The sequence below is a fragment of the Galeopterus variegatus genome, unplaced genomic scaffold, assembly GCF_000696425.1.
Source record: "Galeopterus variegatus unplaced genomic scaffold, G_variegatus-3.0.2 Scaffold1448, whole genome shotgun sequence".
NCBI classification, from domain to species: domain Eukaryota; kingdom Metazoa; phylum Chordata; class Mammalia; order Dermoptera; family Cynocephalidae; genus Galeopterus; species Galeopterus variegatus.
This window is the reverse complement of record NW_007727559.1, coordinates 109,703-127,166: the sequence shown is the minus strand read 5'-3', so window position 1 is coordinate 127,166 and position 17,464 is coordinate 109,703. Positions and strand designations below refer to the sequence as shown.

The following is a 17,464-nucleotide window of genomic DNA, read 5'->3' as shown; positions in this document are numbered from 1 at the left end:
TGTTTATAAGGTAAACCTCTTTATAATCCTGAACAATTAATTTGTCAATGCCTGCGTGATAAAGTCTGGACTACCTAATAAGGCCTGTAATAGCATGATTAGAGAATCCAGCTAAATCTCTCCTGCTAATCCATGCTTTTCACCAACTCAAGTCACACTGAATACCTTTCATATTGTTCAATTAAGTCAAGTTATGTTATGCTGAGTCTTTACATCTACCATTTACTCTGTTTAGAAAAATTTATCGGGCCAACCCCGTGGCGCACTCGGGAGAGTGCAGCGCTGGGAGCACTGCAGCGCTCCTGCTGCGGGTTCAGATCCTATACAGGGATGGTCAGTGTGCTCACTGGCTGAGTGCGGTGCGACGGGTCACAAAAAAGACAAAAAACAAAAACAAACAAACAAAAAAAACTTTATCAACCAATTTTCCATCTCACTTTCTTCAGCAAGCTGTTTCTTACTCTTTAAATCTAGGTCAGATACTTCCCATGAGGCACTTCACAGCACTTTGTATCTTCCCTGTATACTATAATGCTCTGTATCCCACCAGATTTATTTATTCATCACTATATTCCCAGGATCACGATAAAGACAGGGCCACAATATTTTATCTGAAATTCAAAAGTTCTATAAAGTTTTTTTCATAAGGTTGGTATTATAATTGATTTTCCAGTAAAATATGACCTGAATTAAAATGAGGCTATTTAGAGTTTCACTTATCCTCTCCCTACCCTTAAAGTACGTGAATATTCATTATTCATCACAGAAAAATTAATATGTTTGATTACAGAGTGCTGCCTAAGGCCTTACACTGGGAATATAACACAATGTGTTGCCAATGCACTGCCTTACCCCCTTTCTAAAATCCAAAAAATTCTACAACCTAAAACTTATCTGGCCCTAAGGATTTAATATTAAGATTTATAAATTTATACTTATTCCTGGTAGTGAAAATAAGATTATATTATAAACCACTGATATGTAGTTTATGAGTAGGCAACATCTATGCAAAATACAATTTTTGTAAGTTTTAAATTTTGTATTTTTACATTTGTTTGGTTGTGTGATATTCTCTTCCAGAATCTATTATGGTCAGACGTGATGGAGATTATCAGAGAAAGAAAAACAAATGTTAGAATCTCTTTTTGTTAACTATCTGTGATTTTTTAAATTAATAAGTTTACCCAGATAACACTTTAAATAAGGAAATACATGAAGAGAAATTAATTTTGCATATGTTTATGATTTTTAAAAAATTACTCAAAACTATCTGCCAGTTTTCAAAATCAATTCTTCACAAAACTGTGACCAGCTCTTTCTGCCATCTTGGAGCCAATGGAGGCCTCCTGGCAATAAGACTTCTAAAAGGCAAATATGTCTAGAAGACTGTTCCAAGGTCATTTTGCTTGCTATAAGCAGTGTCCAAAGGGAGTACACAGCTCTTCTTAACATTGAAGGTGTGTATGCCCAAGATGAAACAATTCTGTTTGGGCAGGAGATGTATTTACGTGGTGATTTCTGGCAGCAGACAGAACAAAATCAGAGTAACGTGTGGAAATGTAAATAGTATCCATGAGAACAGTGGTACAGTTCATGCCAAGTTCTGAAGTAAATTTCCTGGTAAGGCCACTGGGCACAGAATATAATGGTGGATTTGTGCTAAGAAAAAAGTCACCAATATTTGTTAAAATCACTAAAATTTCAACTAGATTAGGCCTCAATAAATTAGTAGTTTTGAATTACCGGTGTACTAACACCTAAATCATTGATATCCAAATTTTAAATAACATCTGTAAGAAATTTACTTGCCTTCCACAAACAATAAATAACCTAAAACAACACTGAAAATACTGGAATAACTTTTGACATATATTTCTGGCTGTCAATCTATTCATTCTATAAAAAATGACAGATTACTTCTGTGCAAACTCCTGATTGCAAGAATTCTGCAAAAAATCTGAAAAATCATCTAAACACAACACAATAGGCACAACTTAATTTCTTTGGTAAGCACTTTGGAATCACTGAAAAGAAGAAATGAATAGCTGATCTGAGAAAAAGCAGGCTACCTAAGGATATGCTGAAAAATGTTATTTATTAACCAGCACTGATATCAACAAAAGAATTTAATTACTTATTTACACTATTACTAATTTTAATTTAGTTTAACAAAAATGCATGTGCATGCTAAGTTCTTTAGAGAATAGACTCTTAAATCTGACCAAATACCACAACTATTTGGGATCCTTTAGAAAATATAGGTTCCTATCTTAGTCCTGGTATAGAATGTAGCCTAGGAATCAGTACTTTCAACAAGAGGCATTAAGAGAGAAAAACATGAATTGGACACAGTATCTGACCTTAAAGACTGTCAGAGAAATAAAACAAATGTATAAATTATCTTACAGTTCAAGATGAAAACTACCATTAAATAATTACACAGAAAACTTAACGGTAGGTTTTTAAGAATATGAACATAAAATATCACTTCTGTTTTGGAACAAATTACCTCTCACCACCTAATTAGAAAGCTTTTATCATTTAATATTAAAATATAAGACAATCAATCATTAATCACATGAAAAGTTCTTACCTAAATTGGCATACATTACAAATAAATTGAAATATTGCTGCAAATGACGCCCATGCTCTGAAACTTCCCTTCTCAGGAGATTTAGTACTGCTCTCAGTAAGTGATCACTCAACGTCAAGTTATCACACACCTGTGAATAATAAAATATTAGTTATTTTATCAGTAACAAGATGCAGAAAATGTATACTCTGATGTGCTTAAAAAGGGTCATGTTCACATATTTGGGAAAAATTTCAGAAAGGAAATTATTAAATATAGTTGCTATTAATGAGAGAGGGAATTAAAAGCTTTGGTAGGGGCCAACCCAGTGGTGCACTGGAGAGAGTGCAGCGCTAGGAGCGCAGCGACGCTCCCGCTGTGGGTTCGGATCCTATATAGGAATGGCCGGTGCGCTCACTGGCTGAGTGCGGTGCAGCGACACCACACCAAGGGTTGTGATCCCCTTACCCGTCATGAAAAAGACAAAAAAAAAAAGCAGAGACACTAATAATTAATAAAGTGCATTTATTTACAAATTTCACCAGTCTAGGTTATTCTATGCTGCATGAACTTTGGCAAAGAAAGTGGAATCAATTTTACCACTCTTAGCTTTCACATCACAGTGTTTTGTGCTGTTTTTTCCCTCCAGGTTACAGTTTTTTAGATTTACTCTCTTTAGTGTGGATATGTTGAACTGCAGAAGTTAGGAAACACTCATTAAAAGCCATTTTTCTCTGATATTCAGAACATCATATCTCCAACATTGACTGGCCACTACTAAAGGCCAAGTAGGATATTTATATCCTTAATCAATAAAGTCTTTAATACTCCAAATTCACGTATAAGGACAGAATTAATTGCTCCAGGTGTTACTGATTTATGTCATGTGAGGCAGTGTAATTGTAAAAAAAAAAATCCAATGTTAACAGTTCTTCGCTAAAAAGCTACTTAACAAAAGGTTTAAATTTAGCCATTATAAAGTAAATCTTAAACATACAGACTCTGAAAATTTACTAAATAACCCCAAGTAACTGAATTAACAAAAGAAGTTTCTCTTATTTTTCAAAATACCGATGATCACTATTCATTAACATAAAATAATTTTAAGCACTCACAGGCATCACAATGTATGTCTATATGCATTTGTGTTACAGAAAATATGTCAAACAGAGGCACATAAATTTGCTTTTTTGAACTTGCAGAAAACAAATTAATTTTAAGTATTTAATTACTACAGAGAAGCTGTGCAATTACCTGAGTAGAAGGACCTGAAGATGCAAAAGGGGAAGGACAAGACCCATCTTGCAAGGAAAAATGAGCAATAAATACTATAAGTTTTGCAAATGCACCCCTCACTTCTGCACTAGGGCACTCCAGAAGATACTCAGAGAAGCGATTTGAAACATTAAAAAGGACATTTTGAGCAAACCAAAAACGTCCATTCTTGCTGTGACGAAGGAGAATGCACAGTACATCATACCTAAAACAGAAACATCTATGAATGTCTATTTTTATTAATGTGTTCATTTTGATTGTTATAGTGAAGAGATAAATTTCTATTAATCAAATAATTATCAAAGATGTTCTCTACAATTAATTATCATGGGTGGGTTCTAGTACAAAAGCCCTGTGACTGTATCTAGTCCCATAAAGTCACGAGATAAATTAAATGAGAATGTGTGTAAGTCTTTGCAAATCTATTATCAAACTCTTCCTGGTCCAGTCAGATCTCCTTAACATCTTCTAATCTGAATGATTCTGAAAGAGTTGTTAGATTGAGTTATTATAATGTTCTCCATACTTTCACAATTAGTTAATAACTTGACTACTCTTATTTGAAAATCTACTTTTTTAATGGTGAGAATTTCAATTAGTAAAGATAAAGCTTAATACTTCCGTGATAAAAGAGATTTAAAGATATTATAAGTAATAGAAGTAGAAGCCAATTTTTGATTATAAAAGGCACGTTTAGGGGCCGGCCCAGAGGCGCACTGCTACAGTGCGCCGCTTGGGAGCGCGGCGGCACTCCTGCTGAGGGTTCGGATCCCACATACAGACCGGTTCCCGCTCACTGGCTGAGCGAGGTGCGGGCGCAGCACTGAGGGTTGCGATCCGTTGCCGGACACGAAAAAAGACAAAAAAAAGGCACGTTTAGATGAAGGAATTTTCTTTTTTGGGGGTGGCTGGCAAGTAACAGGGATGGAATCCTGGACCTTGGTGTTATCAACCAGCCAGCCAGCCCAGATTAAGCAACCTTAATTTTAATAAGATTTCTCTCACTATTACTACCAAAATTTTTATTCTATATTTAAAACTCGAAATGATAGTCTCACAGCTAGGAAAAAGTAAAGCAGTATAATAAAGAATCAAACCAACTATAAATGCAGTATGAATAAAATATAAAAGTATATACCAGTCACTGGCAGGGCCACGAACTATCTTCTTGGTGTGAAATCCAGTAGTAAAGAGGAATCTAGCAGCAAGCTGAATACTAATCATAGTGATTTCTTCTGCTTCAGGCAACAAGTGATCTTGTCCTTTAAATAAAAAGTACATACCCAATCAAATACATTTTTATTTTAAAGCTCCATGTTAAAAAAATCTTACTTAGTTAAGAGTAATCTTCAGTGATTATCGAAGCATCTCACTAAAATCGTGTTTCAAAATAATCTTAAGTCAAAACATTGTTATACATCTCTTAAATCTCTTACTTTTCAAAAACTGTAACCAAAAATGCTGACATATTCATCAAACCCATTAAATAAGTCTATTAAAAAAAAGAAAAAGAAAACTGACAAAAAAGATTACACACTTTGATGCCCTAGTAAGAAACCCTAAAGGTGAAGTAAGAATTATTCTTTATTAATAAGAAGCTAATTTCTAGAAACTTACCTGGAACAGGGTTTAAATAAACAGCATTACATGTAAGCAGCTTCTTCACAAACTGAAAATACTCTATACTGTACTGCATTCGATTATGCATGAATTGCACATTTTGTTTCCGTACACTTCTCTCAATGGCTGGTGACATAATAATCTGATGTTGTCTTGTGATAGCTAGCTTTGATACAGATCTTATCATCTCATCCTCTTCATCTATTGTGTCCATTCGTTCATAAAAAAGTATATAAGCATTCCACCACCTTTTCTGCCGCCTGTATGACATGTGCTTCATCATATGATCAAATACTTCTCCCATGTACTCTCCACCAAAACACTGATTTTTCATTTCTTCATCATCATCCATTTTACACTCTGTTACATCTCCGTCATCAAATTTATACCAGCAATGTCTCTCACCATCTTTATCATTTCTTTGAATGATGTAAGAATAATAATGTCCACCATTTGCTTGACCACTGTGTACAAGCACACCTACAAGTCTGTATTTTGTGCTTCCTGCCGTCTCACTTTCACACTGCTCATTCAGCTGAATCAACTGACTCTCTGGATTTACATTATCTATTTCCAGCTTTGCAACACCTCCTACTGTATAAGGTTCCATATCCAGCTCTCGTGGAAATTCAAAATAATCATTGAATTTGACTGCACATTCTCTTTCCCAGTCGTAGTCAAATCGTTTCAGTTGGATAGCAAGAACAGGAGGTAATTTTTTAATTAGCAAGCGTTTTACTGTATCAACCTATAATAAACAGAGATTATACATGGATATTCTCTTATAACCCAAATAAAATATAAAATTTAATAATATAATTAAAAACTTTAGAACCTATCTAAATGTATTTACAAACAGACAAATAAATAATAATGAATACAATCAGGGTAATTATATCACAGTTATGTGCTGCATAATGACATTTTGGTCAATAATAAACTACATACACGATAGTTATATGATTATAGTACCATGCTTTTACTATATGTTTTCTATGATTAGATACACAAATGCTACCACTGTGTTACAATGCCTACAATACTCAGTACATAGTAACTAGCTGTACAGGTTTGTGGTTCAGGAGATGTAGGCTATACCATATAGACTAGTGTGTGGTATGTTGTATTACTTATGTTGTGTAAGTGTACTCTATGATGTTCACATGACAAAATCACCTAACATTATGTTTCTCAAAGCATAACCCACTCATTAAACAACACATGACTGTAACTGACTTCTAAACAGTTTTACCAAGCCTAAAAATATGTAAATGTCTCTCATTTCTCATAAATTGGAAAAATTAGTGATACAGACACTCCTGGACAACTAGTTCCATATTGTCACTGCTGTCTGACTATGTTACTTTATATTGTTACTTCTCTGTTACTTCTATTATGCTAATGAATAGAACCTGCTGTGAGTTACCTGAAAACTGTAAGCAACAATAAAAGCAGTTAATATTTAAGGTACTTGGATGCCAGGTAACACAGTAAGGGCTATTCACATACTAATGAACCTAATCCTCACTGCTCTCTGAAAAAGGTACTACCTACATCATTATTTTAAAATAAGTGAATTAAAAGTGTAAGAAAAGGTAAGGAGAAATTGTCCCAAGTCCCAAAGCTATGAATAGCAAGTACTATGTCTTTACAGACAACTTAAATTCAGTTTAAAGTCAAAACAATGTAGTCAACTTGGAGATAAGAGTGCATGAGGGGCCAAAGATATATATTATTTACTATATAGTACTTCAAAGAAATGTTATTATTCTATCCCCAAACTAAGTGCCCAAAGATAAAAAGTAGTTGATTGTGTCTCAGATCACAGCCAGTGGTAAAAGTGCAAGTGACTTCTTAGACTTGAAAAGTAACCTGAAGTATGAAAGGCAAAATGTTTACCACTAACAAAGATTTTGAGCAGTTCAATAGCAAGATGGAAACTACCTGTGTCATAAAAACTCCAGGAAAAAGTAACTATTATGACTTCTGAAACTATTCACCTAGTAAAAATAATTTTTCCAAGTCCACTGGCATTATTTCTACCTCAATATTCCTTGCTAACATATCATTAAATCAGTTATCATCTTGTCTACCTCTCTGCTACCACTATAACAAAGTAGAGAGAGAGCAGAGGTTAATTTTGAGGATAAGCACAAACAACTGTGACATCTTACAGTAGTTACAGGCAATCATAATTATTTTAAAAAATTGGACAGTACCTTTTTATCACATTTTTCACAACGATATGCATTTGCGCCTTCCAATAAATCTCCTTTGACATACTGTTCCAAAGAATCAAGAAGATTTTGGTGATTTCTAATATCCACATTCAAAGTGGTAAAAGATTCTTCACATTCGTACCTAAACATATTTCAGAAACAATCAGAAGGATTTCATCATTAGGTTTCTAAATGTTATCTTTAATCGTGAACCTGATGAAAAATACATCTGCATTATTTATTATTTAATGTCAAATAAATGTGTCATACACTGACTAGGAGGAGCAATGATTTGAAGCCATGTTAGTCTGGCCTCACTGCCTAACAGTTCTTTATACTCTATCACATGACATATGTTATCTGCTTAAATAGTAATTCATGCCAAGGAAAATGTAAGGATTCATCAAATTCAGAAAAAGGCTATTCTAACTTTCTAATGAACTCAGTTTTTAAATGTTCATACATTTCTGCAATAGAAGCTTTCTTTTTTTTTTTTTTTCCCTTTTTTGTCTTTTTTTGTGACCGGCAACGGATCGCAACCCTCAGTGTTGCGCCCGCACCTCGCTCAGCCAGTGAGCGGCCGGTCTGTATGTGGGATCTGAACCCTCGGCGGGAGCGCCGCCACGCTCCCAAGCGGGGCACTGAAGCAGTGCGCCACCTGGCCGGCCCAATAGAAGCTTTCTTAATACACAAGCTCAAATACGTGACATGCTTATATTACTCTAATGTTCTGCCATATAGAGCCATAAAAATGAAGAGAGGATAAATAATGTGAAAATGAGCCAGCATTACAGACTGTGGTGATTTTCTACAAAAGAGACTTTTAGAGTTTCTGATGACACATACTCATAAATTCAGGAAATGTGAGGAAAATACATTCTCAACCATCAAATCCATTTATCCAACCAATATTTCAAGAGTACCTGCCAGGTACTTTGGATATTTTTACTTAGAAGAATAAAACATTAAATTCCTCCCAACTTTTAAAATGAGTAAGAAACTGAGGAGGACTAATAGGAGCGGGTGATCAGAAAGCTGGATACTTTTTACTGTCCACTTACTTAGTAACTTTTTCATAAGAACCAAAAGTTGGCTAGGCTAGGTAAATAAGTGTCTCCCTACCTCCTGAACAAATGGTACTATGACATGAGAAAATTGCTTTTTATGTAATATTACTTTTCCCCAAATCATTTCCAATCTGTGAAAAGACTTGCTTTACCTATGTACAGCCAACCAATGTTTACATTTAATCTAAACTGGCTTGTAGAAAATGCTACTTTATTATATTATTTTGGTGAGAATTTCAAATCTACATTGCATCAACATAACAAGATGTCAATCCCCAAAGTAAAACTTCCATGATCGGCTTAAATGTGTCCATCAATGAACTTTCTGATAATTAATATTAATTTCTTGATTAATATTAATCAAGTTATTTACTTTAAGAATCCTTTAAAAAAATCAATTTTCTTTTTGATTAAGTCCAAAACACAGAATATGATCTTAACAACTCTTGCTAAATGTCTTGATGTGCAAAGATATCTAACATATCTAAAGAATAACAAAAACTGATGGTAATTAGTACTTTTTTGGCAACTCGATGGCATGGGGAACCGAACCCTTGACCTTGGTGTTTGTTACAAGGCACTGACGGTAATTTAAAAGTCAAGTATTAATTTGTATAGGAAATGCTACTCCAAATCTGCCAGTTATCTAACTTTACATTAAGATATTCCACTTATTATTTTAATTAAAGTATAATAAGTAAGTAGCTTTTTAAATAATAACTATGGCTTTATGGAAAATGCCATATCTTACAATATAACAAAGCAAGTAAGAATGAATGAGGAAAAAACAAGGTATTAAGCAAAGTAAAAAGAATGAAATGTTGGGAAGCGCGGCGGCGCTCCCACCGAGGGTTCGGATCCCACATACAGACCGGTTCCCGCTCACTGGCTGAGCGAGGCGCGGGAGCAACACCGAGGGCTGCGATCCCGTTGCCGGTCCCGGTCCGGTACGGGGGCAACACTGAGGGTTGCGATCCGTTGCTGGACACGGAAAAAGACAAAAAAAAATAAAAATAAAAAATAAAAAATAAAAAATAAATAAATAAATAAAAAGAATGAAATGTTACTGAGAAGGCAATAAAACAGTAAAGTATGCATATGAATATAATCTATTCACAGTCCCTGGCATTTAGTCATCGGCATACTCTGCTTTTACATTAATACTAGCAAAAATTTCATTTACACTATTAAAAAAAGCAAACCAATACAAAGAATTAATTTAAAAAGTAATTAGCACTAACCTATGTGGACAGCCTTGGCAAATCTTCTGGTCTGCAAAGGAACCTCCTAGGACTTTACTCAGCATAACTGGATAGCCCGATGCTTTTAAAGCTTCATCTAAACTATCTACCAAAGAATTAAAAAACTCTAAGGCATCATGTTGTTCACGGAGATTAACAGGTTCACCCCAAAGTCTAAAAAAGGAAAAGAATGAAGCAATATAATACCTCCCCAGAATATCTGTATTTTATTTTTCATAACAACAAAATGACAGAAATATAAGCAGAGATTTTATCCCTTCACACACTAAGGAGAAATAAACCAATGCACATTATGTATGGAGTGATAATGGTAATCAAACTTAAGCTCATAGTAAAGATAACTGCAGTGTCAAAGCATTATCGTAACTAATGATGTAATGAAGACAAACAAGTTATACAAATGTTTGCTTTATGAAATAGTACATACACACACTTTCAGTTCAAAAAAAGATGCCATTTACAAGAGACAGAAACTCTTATATAGATGCTATAATTACTACTTTGATATCTGATTTTGCTTAAATTTTAGGTGACAGTAAAATCATACCACTTTAATCCTAACTAAAGTGATTTTTCCAAGTGAAAAGAGAAAGATTTGCACTGTTCTAGAGTACAGTAACCTGAATGGACTTAAAATTTAGGTGAAACAATCCTGAGGAAAAAAATACAGATTGTGTATACACAAAATGAGAACTGATGCTAAAATACAGGTGATGCTGAGAGCTCTCAAGACCACCTATCAAGAATAATTACATGAGAGAATATATCATTTTTAGCAAAAGTAATGGCAGTATTCTGAACTTGGTAAGGAGATGTCTTTTCCTGTGGTATACTTACACAATTTAAGAAATTTATTACCAAATTAAAAAATTAAATTTTAATTTACATACAGTAAAATTCACTCTTTTGAGGACAAAGATGTGCGTTTTACAAATGGTAGGTAGTGTGTAATAATTACCACAATTAACACACCAAACCATCCACAAGCACCCTCCAAAATTTCCTAATACTTTTCTACTCAAACCCTTCCACCATTATTTCCTGGCAACCAGTGATTTGTTTTTAGTCTAGAGTACCCTCTTTTAGAATGTCACAGGATATCACACAGATTTTTTTCCCTACTTTTCTTTTAATTGTCATAAAATACACAAACAACTTACTATTTAACCTGTTTTTTTTTTTTTTTTTTTTTTCTTTCTGTTTGGGTAGGAAAAAAAGGTTACCAGGCTCAAATTTGTTTTGAAAAAGCTTTTATAATTAATTAGCCAATGTCCTGGAAGTGATCTTGGCAGTAAAGTCGAACTTGTCCTGTGTGCTTGTCCAAGTTGGCCCAAAAAACTTCCATCTGACTGGGACCAAAATTTCTGATTGACTGATTATTCTGCCTGGATACAATTTGAGCAGTTGTGATGGTGCCTTGCGACTTCCTGGAGCTGTATAACTTCCCAGTAGCACAAGAAACGAGTTTAACGTTCAGAATTATGAAGAGGAACAGAATTGCTCTTTCTGACAGCTACATAGTGACAAAATTTGAGGGCATATTTTTTATGAGATTAGTTCAAAAGCATGACTGCAAATTAAAGAGTAGAAGAATGCAGAACAAGCAGTATTAACCGGAAGATTCCAGTGTATTTCAAATCAAAATAAGCCAATAATACAATAGTGACCAATAAAAAGGAAAAATGCAATAGACTTAAAAAGAAGAAAAAAGCTAATGTATTAGGCTTCACTAGTACATAAATAAGGCCAGGCTTTAAGGGGAACACAGATCAACTAAAATGTTACCCTTCATCATCTTTATAATGTATATATATATATTTTTATTGTGGTAAAAAAATGTATAATGTAAAATTGACCATATTAACCATTTTAAAATGTAAAGTTCAGTGGCATTAAGCACGTTCATATTGTTGTGTACCTATCACCACAATCCACTTGTAGAATTCTTTTCATCTTACACTCTATACCCATTAAACAACTCCCAAAAACCTGTTACCCACAGCCCCTGGAAATCACTATCCTACTTTGTCTATGATTTTGACTACTCTATGTAACTCACACACGTCGAATCATACAATATCTCTTTTTGTGACTGGTTTATTTCACTTAGAATAATGTCAAGGTTCAATCATGTTGTAGCCTGTGTCTGAACTTCATAGCATGTATATATCTGGGAGGCTTCCATGTTTTAGCTACTGTGAATATGGGTGTATGCTATCTCTTTGCAACCCTTTCAATTCTTTGCAGTTTTATACCCAGAAATAAAATTGCTAGATCATATGGTAGTTCTATTTTTAATTTTTTGAGTAACCATCATATTTTCCAGTGGTTGTACTTATATTCTGCTATTCCAATTTCTTCCCATCCTCCTCCCAAAATGTCATTTTATGGTATTTTTATTTTTTATAGTGAACATCCTAATGCGTGTGAGGTGGTATTTCCATGCAGTTTTGTTAAACATCTTCACATGTGGCTATTGAACATTTTTGTCTTCTTTGGAGAAACACCTATTCAATTACTTTGCTCAACTTTATTGTGTTGCTGTTGAGTTGAGTATATATTCTGCATATTACCCCTTGTCAGATATACAGTTTGCAAATGCGTCTCCAATTCTGTGGTTTGCTTTTTTATTCTGTTGATACTGTCTTTTGTTGCACAAAATTTTAAAATTTTCATGAAATCCAATATGTCTTTTTTTTGCTGCATGTGCCTTTGGTATCATATCCAAGATACAGCACTGCCAAATTCAGTATCACGAGCTTTTGCCCTTCATTTTCTTTCATAAGAATTCTATAGTTTTAGGTCTTACTTTTAGATCTTTGACCAATTTTAAATTAATATTCGTATGTAGTGTTAGCTAAAGATCCAATTTCATTATTTTCCATGGGGGTTTCCAATTCTCTCAGCATCATTTATTGACAATATTGTTCTTTCTTATTAAGTGGTTTTAGTATCTTTGTCAAAAATCATTTGATAATACATGCAAGGGTTTACTTCTGGGATCCTTATTCTATTCCACTGGCTACGTCTGTCTCATATAAGTATCACACTTTTTGATTACTGTAGCTTTGTAATAAGTTTTGAAATAAAGAAGTGTGAGTCCTCCAGCTTTGTAGTTTTTCAGAATTGTTTTTGCTATTTGGGGTCCTTTGATTTTCAATATAAATTTTAGGATGGGTTTTTCTACCTGCAAGAGTATCACTAGGATTTTGATAGGAACTGCATTAAGTCAGTAGGTTCCTTTGGGTAGTGCTATGGTTTAAATGTTTTTCCCCTCCAAAGCTCGTGTTAAAAGCTTAACCCTAATGTGGTGTCTGAAATGTGGGTTCTTTATTGAGGTAACTGGAATATGAAGTAGGTGCCCTCAGGAATGAAATAATCCATTTATGTATTAATGGGTTAATGCGTTAATGGGTTTTCAGGGAATAGACTAGTGGCCTTATAAGGAAAGCAAGTGAGCATATTAACATTCCCTTGTTCCTGTGATGCTCTGAGCCAACTCAGGATTCTGCAGCCCCCCCCAAGGAAGAAGGTCCTCACATGATGCACCCTTTTGACCTAGGACTTTCCGGGCTCCAGAATCGCAAGAAATAAGTTTTATTTCTTTATAAATTTCCTAGTTGCAGGTATTCTAAGCAACAAAAACTGATTAAAAAGGTATTTTAACCGTTTTACATTTTAACAATATTTGTCTTCCAGTCTATGAACATGAGGTGTTTCCATTTACTTTTACCTTCTTTAATTTATCAGCAATGTTTCATAGTTTTCATAATACAATTAGTATCTATTTAGTATTTTACTCTTTCTGATATTGTAAATAAAGTTTTCATAAATTCCTTTTCAGACTGTTCATGACTTTGTATCCTGTTCCTTTACCTAATTCATCTATTTATTCACTCTAACAATTTTTTGTGGTATTTTTAGGGTTTTCTACATATAAGATCATAGCATGTGTGAAATAATTTTATTTCTTCCCTTCCAAATTGGATCCAATTTTTATTTCTTTTTCTTGCCTAAAAGCTCTGGCTAGGTCTACAGTACTGTGCTGTACAGACATGGTAAAGGGGGAATCCTTGTCTTGTTCTTTATCTCAGATTAAAAACTTTTAGTCTTTAAGAATTTTGAATGCTATGTGTTTTTCATACATGACTATTATGTTCAGGCAGTTCCATTCTATTTCTTTTTGGCTGATTGTTTTTATCATGAAAAGGAGCTGAATTCTGTCAAATGCTTTTTCTGCATCAACTGAGATAACCCTGTGAGATTTTCTCCCTCATTCTGCTAATATGGTGTAACACAATTACTGATTTTCATTTGAACCATCCATGAATTCCTGGAATAAATCCCACTTGGTCATGGTATATAATCCTTTTAACAAGCTGCTGATTTTGGTTTGCTGGTATTTAGTTAAAGACTTCTGCACCAGTGTTCAAAGACATGTTGGTCTGTAATTTTCTTTCTCTGCAGAATCTTTGGCTATAGTATTTAGTTTTGAGACTTTTTAAAAAATTTCCTTACTTAGCATAATACGTGAGAATTTTTAGCTCAGTTGAGACTATCAGTAGCTCTTTTTTTTTTTTTACTGCTGTATGATATTTCATTGTTATGGATGTACCGGAGCTTTTGCATTAGCCATTTGAAGGACAAAAGTTGTCTCCAGGTTTTGGTAATTGTTGATAAAGCTGCTCTAAACATTCACATACAGAATTTTATGAAAACATCAGTTTTCAATTCACTTGGGTAAATACCTAGGAGTAGAATTGCTTAGTTCTACATTAAGTGCATATATAAGTGGTTAAAACTGACAATTTCCCAAAGGGCTAGAAGTGTTAAAAATTATGCCAGTAATGTATGAAAATTAGAAATATTAACATTAGAAAAAAATAGCCTTATTGTTCCACAGCTTTGTGATGCTACTTCCTTTTTTTAAAAAAAAATTCACTTCCGGGCTGGCCCGGTGGCGCACTGGATAGTGCGCCGCTTGGGAAGCGCGGCAGTGCTCCCACCCGAGGGTTCGGATCCCACATACAGACCGGTTCCTGCTCCCTGGCTGAGCGAGGTGTGGGAGCAACACCGAGGCTTGCGATCCCGTTGCCGGTCCCCGGTCCGGTACGGGGGCAACACTGAGCCACCCGAGGGTTCGGATCCCACATACAGACCGGTTCCTGCTCACTGGCTGAGCGAGGCGCGGGAGCAACGCTGAGGGTTGCAATCCCGTTGCCGGTCCCCGGTCCGGTATGGGGGCAACACTGAGGGTTGCGCTCCGTTGCCGGACACGGAAAAAGTCAAAAGACAAAAAAAAAAAAAAAAAAAAAATTCGCTTCCTCCTGTGTTTCACAATGAATAGTTCTAATAAATCTTCTCTTCTGCAATGTCTTATTTCCTGTTAAACCCATTCAGTGTATTTTTCACCTCAGTTTAGTTTTCATCTACAGAGATTTTACTAATAAAAGAATTTAGTAAAGTTGCTGGATATGAAATCAATACAAAAATCAGTTTGGGGGGGATAAGGGAGTTATTAATATATAGAGTTTTCATTTAGGAAGATAAAGTTCTGGAGATGAATGGTTATGCACAAAATCTAAAGCCATGTAATGCCGCTAAACCAGACATCTAAAAACTGTTAAAATGATAAATTTTTATGTCAGGTACATTTTACCATACACACAGAAAAGTAAATCCGAGTAAAAACCTGAAACAGAAAAAAAAGATAAAAAAGACTTCATCTAAATTTAAAACTTTTGTGCATCAAAGGATATTATCAAAATATTTAAAAGACAGTATTTTGAAATATTTCTAAGTCACCTATCTGTTAGGACCTAAAATTACAAATATACAAAAGATATACAAAGAACTCCTACAACTCAACAATAAAAGGACAAACACAATTTTTAAAATGGAGTTAAGTATATGAATAAACATTTCCTCAAAAAAAACAAAAACAAAAACAAAAAAATGGCTAACAAGCCCATGAAAAGATGCTTGCTCAACAATACGAGTCATTAGGGAAAGGCAAATCAAATTCACAATAATATACACTAAACTCACACAGAGATGGCTATAATTTAAAAAGTAAAAATAGCAAGGTTGGATGTAGAGAAATTGCAACACTCATAATTTGCTGGTGGAAAAGTAAAATACTATAGGCGTTATGGAAACCAATTTGCTGATTCCTCAAAACATCACAAAGAATTACCATATGGCTGAGCAACTGCATTCCTCTCAGTATATAACAAAAGAATAAAAACATATGTCCACACATAAAATTGTACATGAATGTTCACAGAGGCACTATCAACAACAGCTCAAAGATGGAAACCATCTATCTAAAATGTTCACCGACAAATGAATGGGTAAAGAGAACATGGTTTATTCACACAATAAACTATCATTCAGCCATAAAATAAATGAAGTTCTCATATGTGCTCCAACACGGATGAACCTTAAACATTAGGTTTTAGTGTAAGAAGTTAGAAAAGGCTACAGATCACATGATTAAGATTATACAAAATATCTAATATAAGCAAACGCATATATAGAGAAAGATAATTTCTTGTTGCTACAGATGGAAGAGAGAGAGACTCGGGAATGATTCTTAATGGGCACGAGACTTTCTTTTCAGGAAATATTCTGAAAATGTTCTGAAACAAGGTAGTAGTGATGGGTGCACAAACATTTGCATGTACTAAATGCCACTGAATTGTATGCTTTTAAATGACTACAATGTAGTTTTTATATCATATAAACTTTACCACAAAAAGAGAAAATATACCAATATATTATGTATCTGAAACATAGCCATTATATGAAGGGAATAACTGACAATAACAGGAATACAAATACATTATATTTAAGTACAAATACATTATAATTTAATGCATTTAAATACAAATACATTACAGGGGAGTAAAACTAGATGTATACATACATGTGTACAGTTTTTTTGTTTTTTTTTTCCTTTTTGTCTTTTTTACTGACCGGTAACGGGATCGCAACCCTCGGTGTTGAGCCCATACCGGGGAACGGCAACGGGATCGCAACCCTCGGTGTTGCACCTGCACCGCGCTCAGCCAGTGAGGGAACCGGTCTCCACATGGGATCCGAACCCTCAGCAGGAGCCGGCACACTCTCCAGTGCGCCACCAGGCCGGCCCACATGTGTACAGTTTTTGTTCTATAAGCACAATATAGATAATTATGTAATCACATAAGTGTTATACATACGTGCAGACACATAAATACTTAAAACATTTTTTTATTTTAACTCATCAATATACAAGATAGTTGATTTTCATGTCCCTTTACCAATTCATCCTTTTCCTCCTTTCCTCTCTCCCCTATCGCCCATTAACATCATATCTGTTCACTTAAGTTCAAGGAATGATTGTGATCCCCCCCCCCATTTATTTGTTTGTGTGTATATATATATATATATATATATATATATATA

General features: G+C 34.5%; 1 protein-coding gene across 1 annotated transcript in view; it reads right to left on the bottom strand.

Moving 5' to 3' along the window:
* The window catches only part of LOC103593949 (probable ubiquitin carboxyl-terminal hydrolase FAF-X), a gene marked incomplete at its 5' end in the record, with an annotated part of 125,525 nt that overhangs the window by 8,500 nt on the left and 99,561 nt on the right, over nt 1–17,464 (bottom strand). The window contains 6 exon segments of the mRNA XM_008577090.1: nt 2,594–2,723; nt 3,827–4,052; nt 4,986–5,109; nt 5,465–6,215; nt 7,687–7,828; nt 9,995–10,168. Coding sequence (XP_008575312.1) covers nt 2,594–2,723; nt 3,827–4,052; nt 4,986–5,109; nt 5,465–6,215; nt 7,687–7,828; nt 9,995–10,168 — 1,547 coding nt within the window.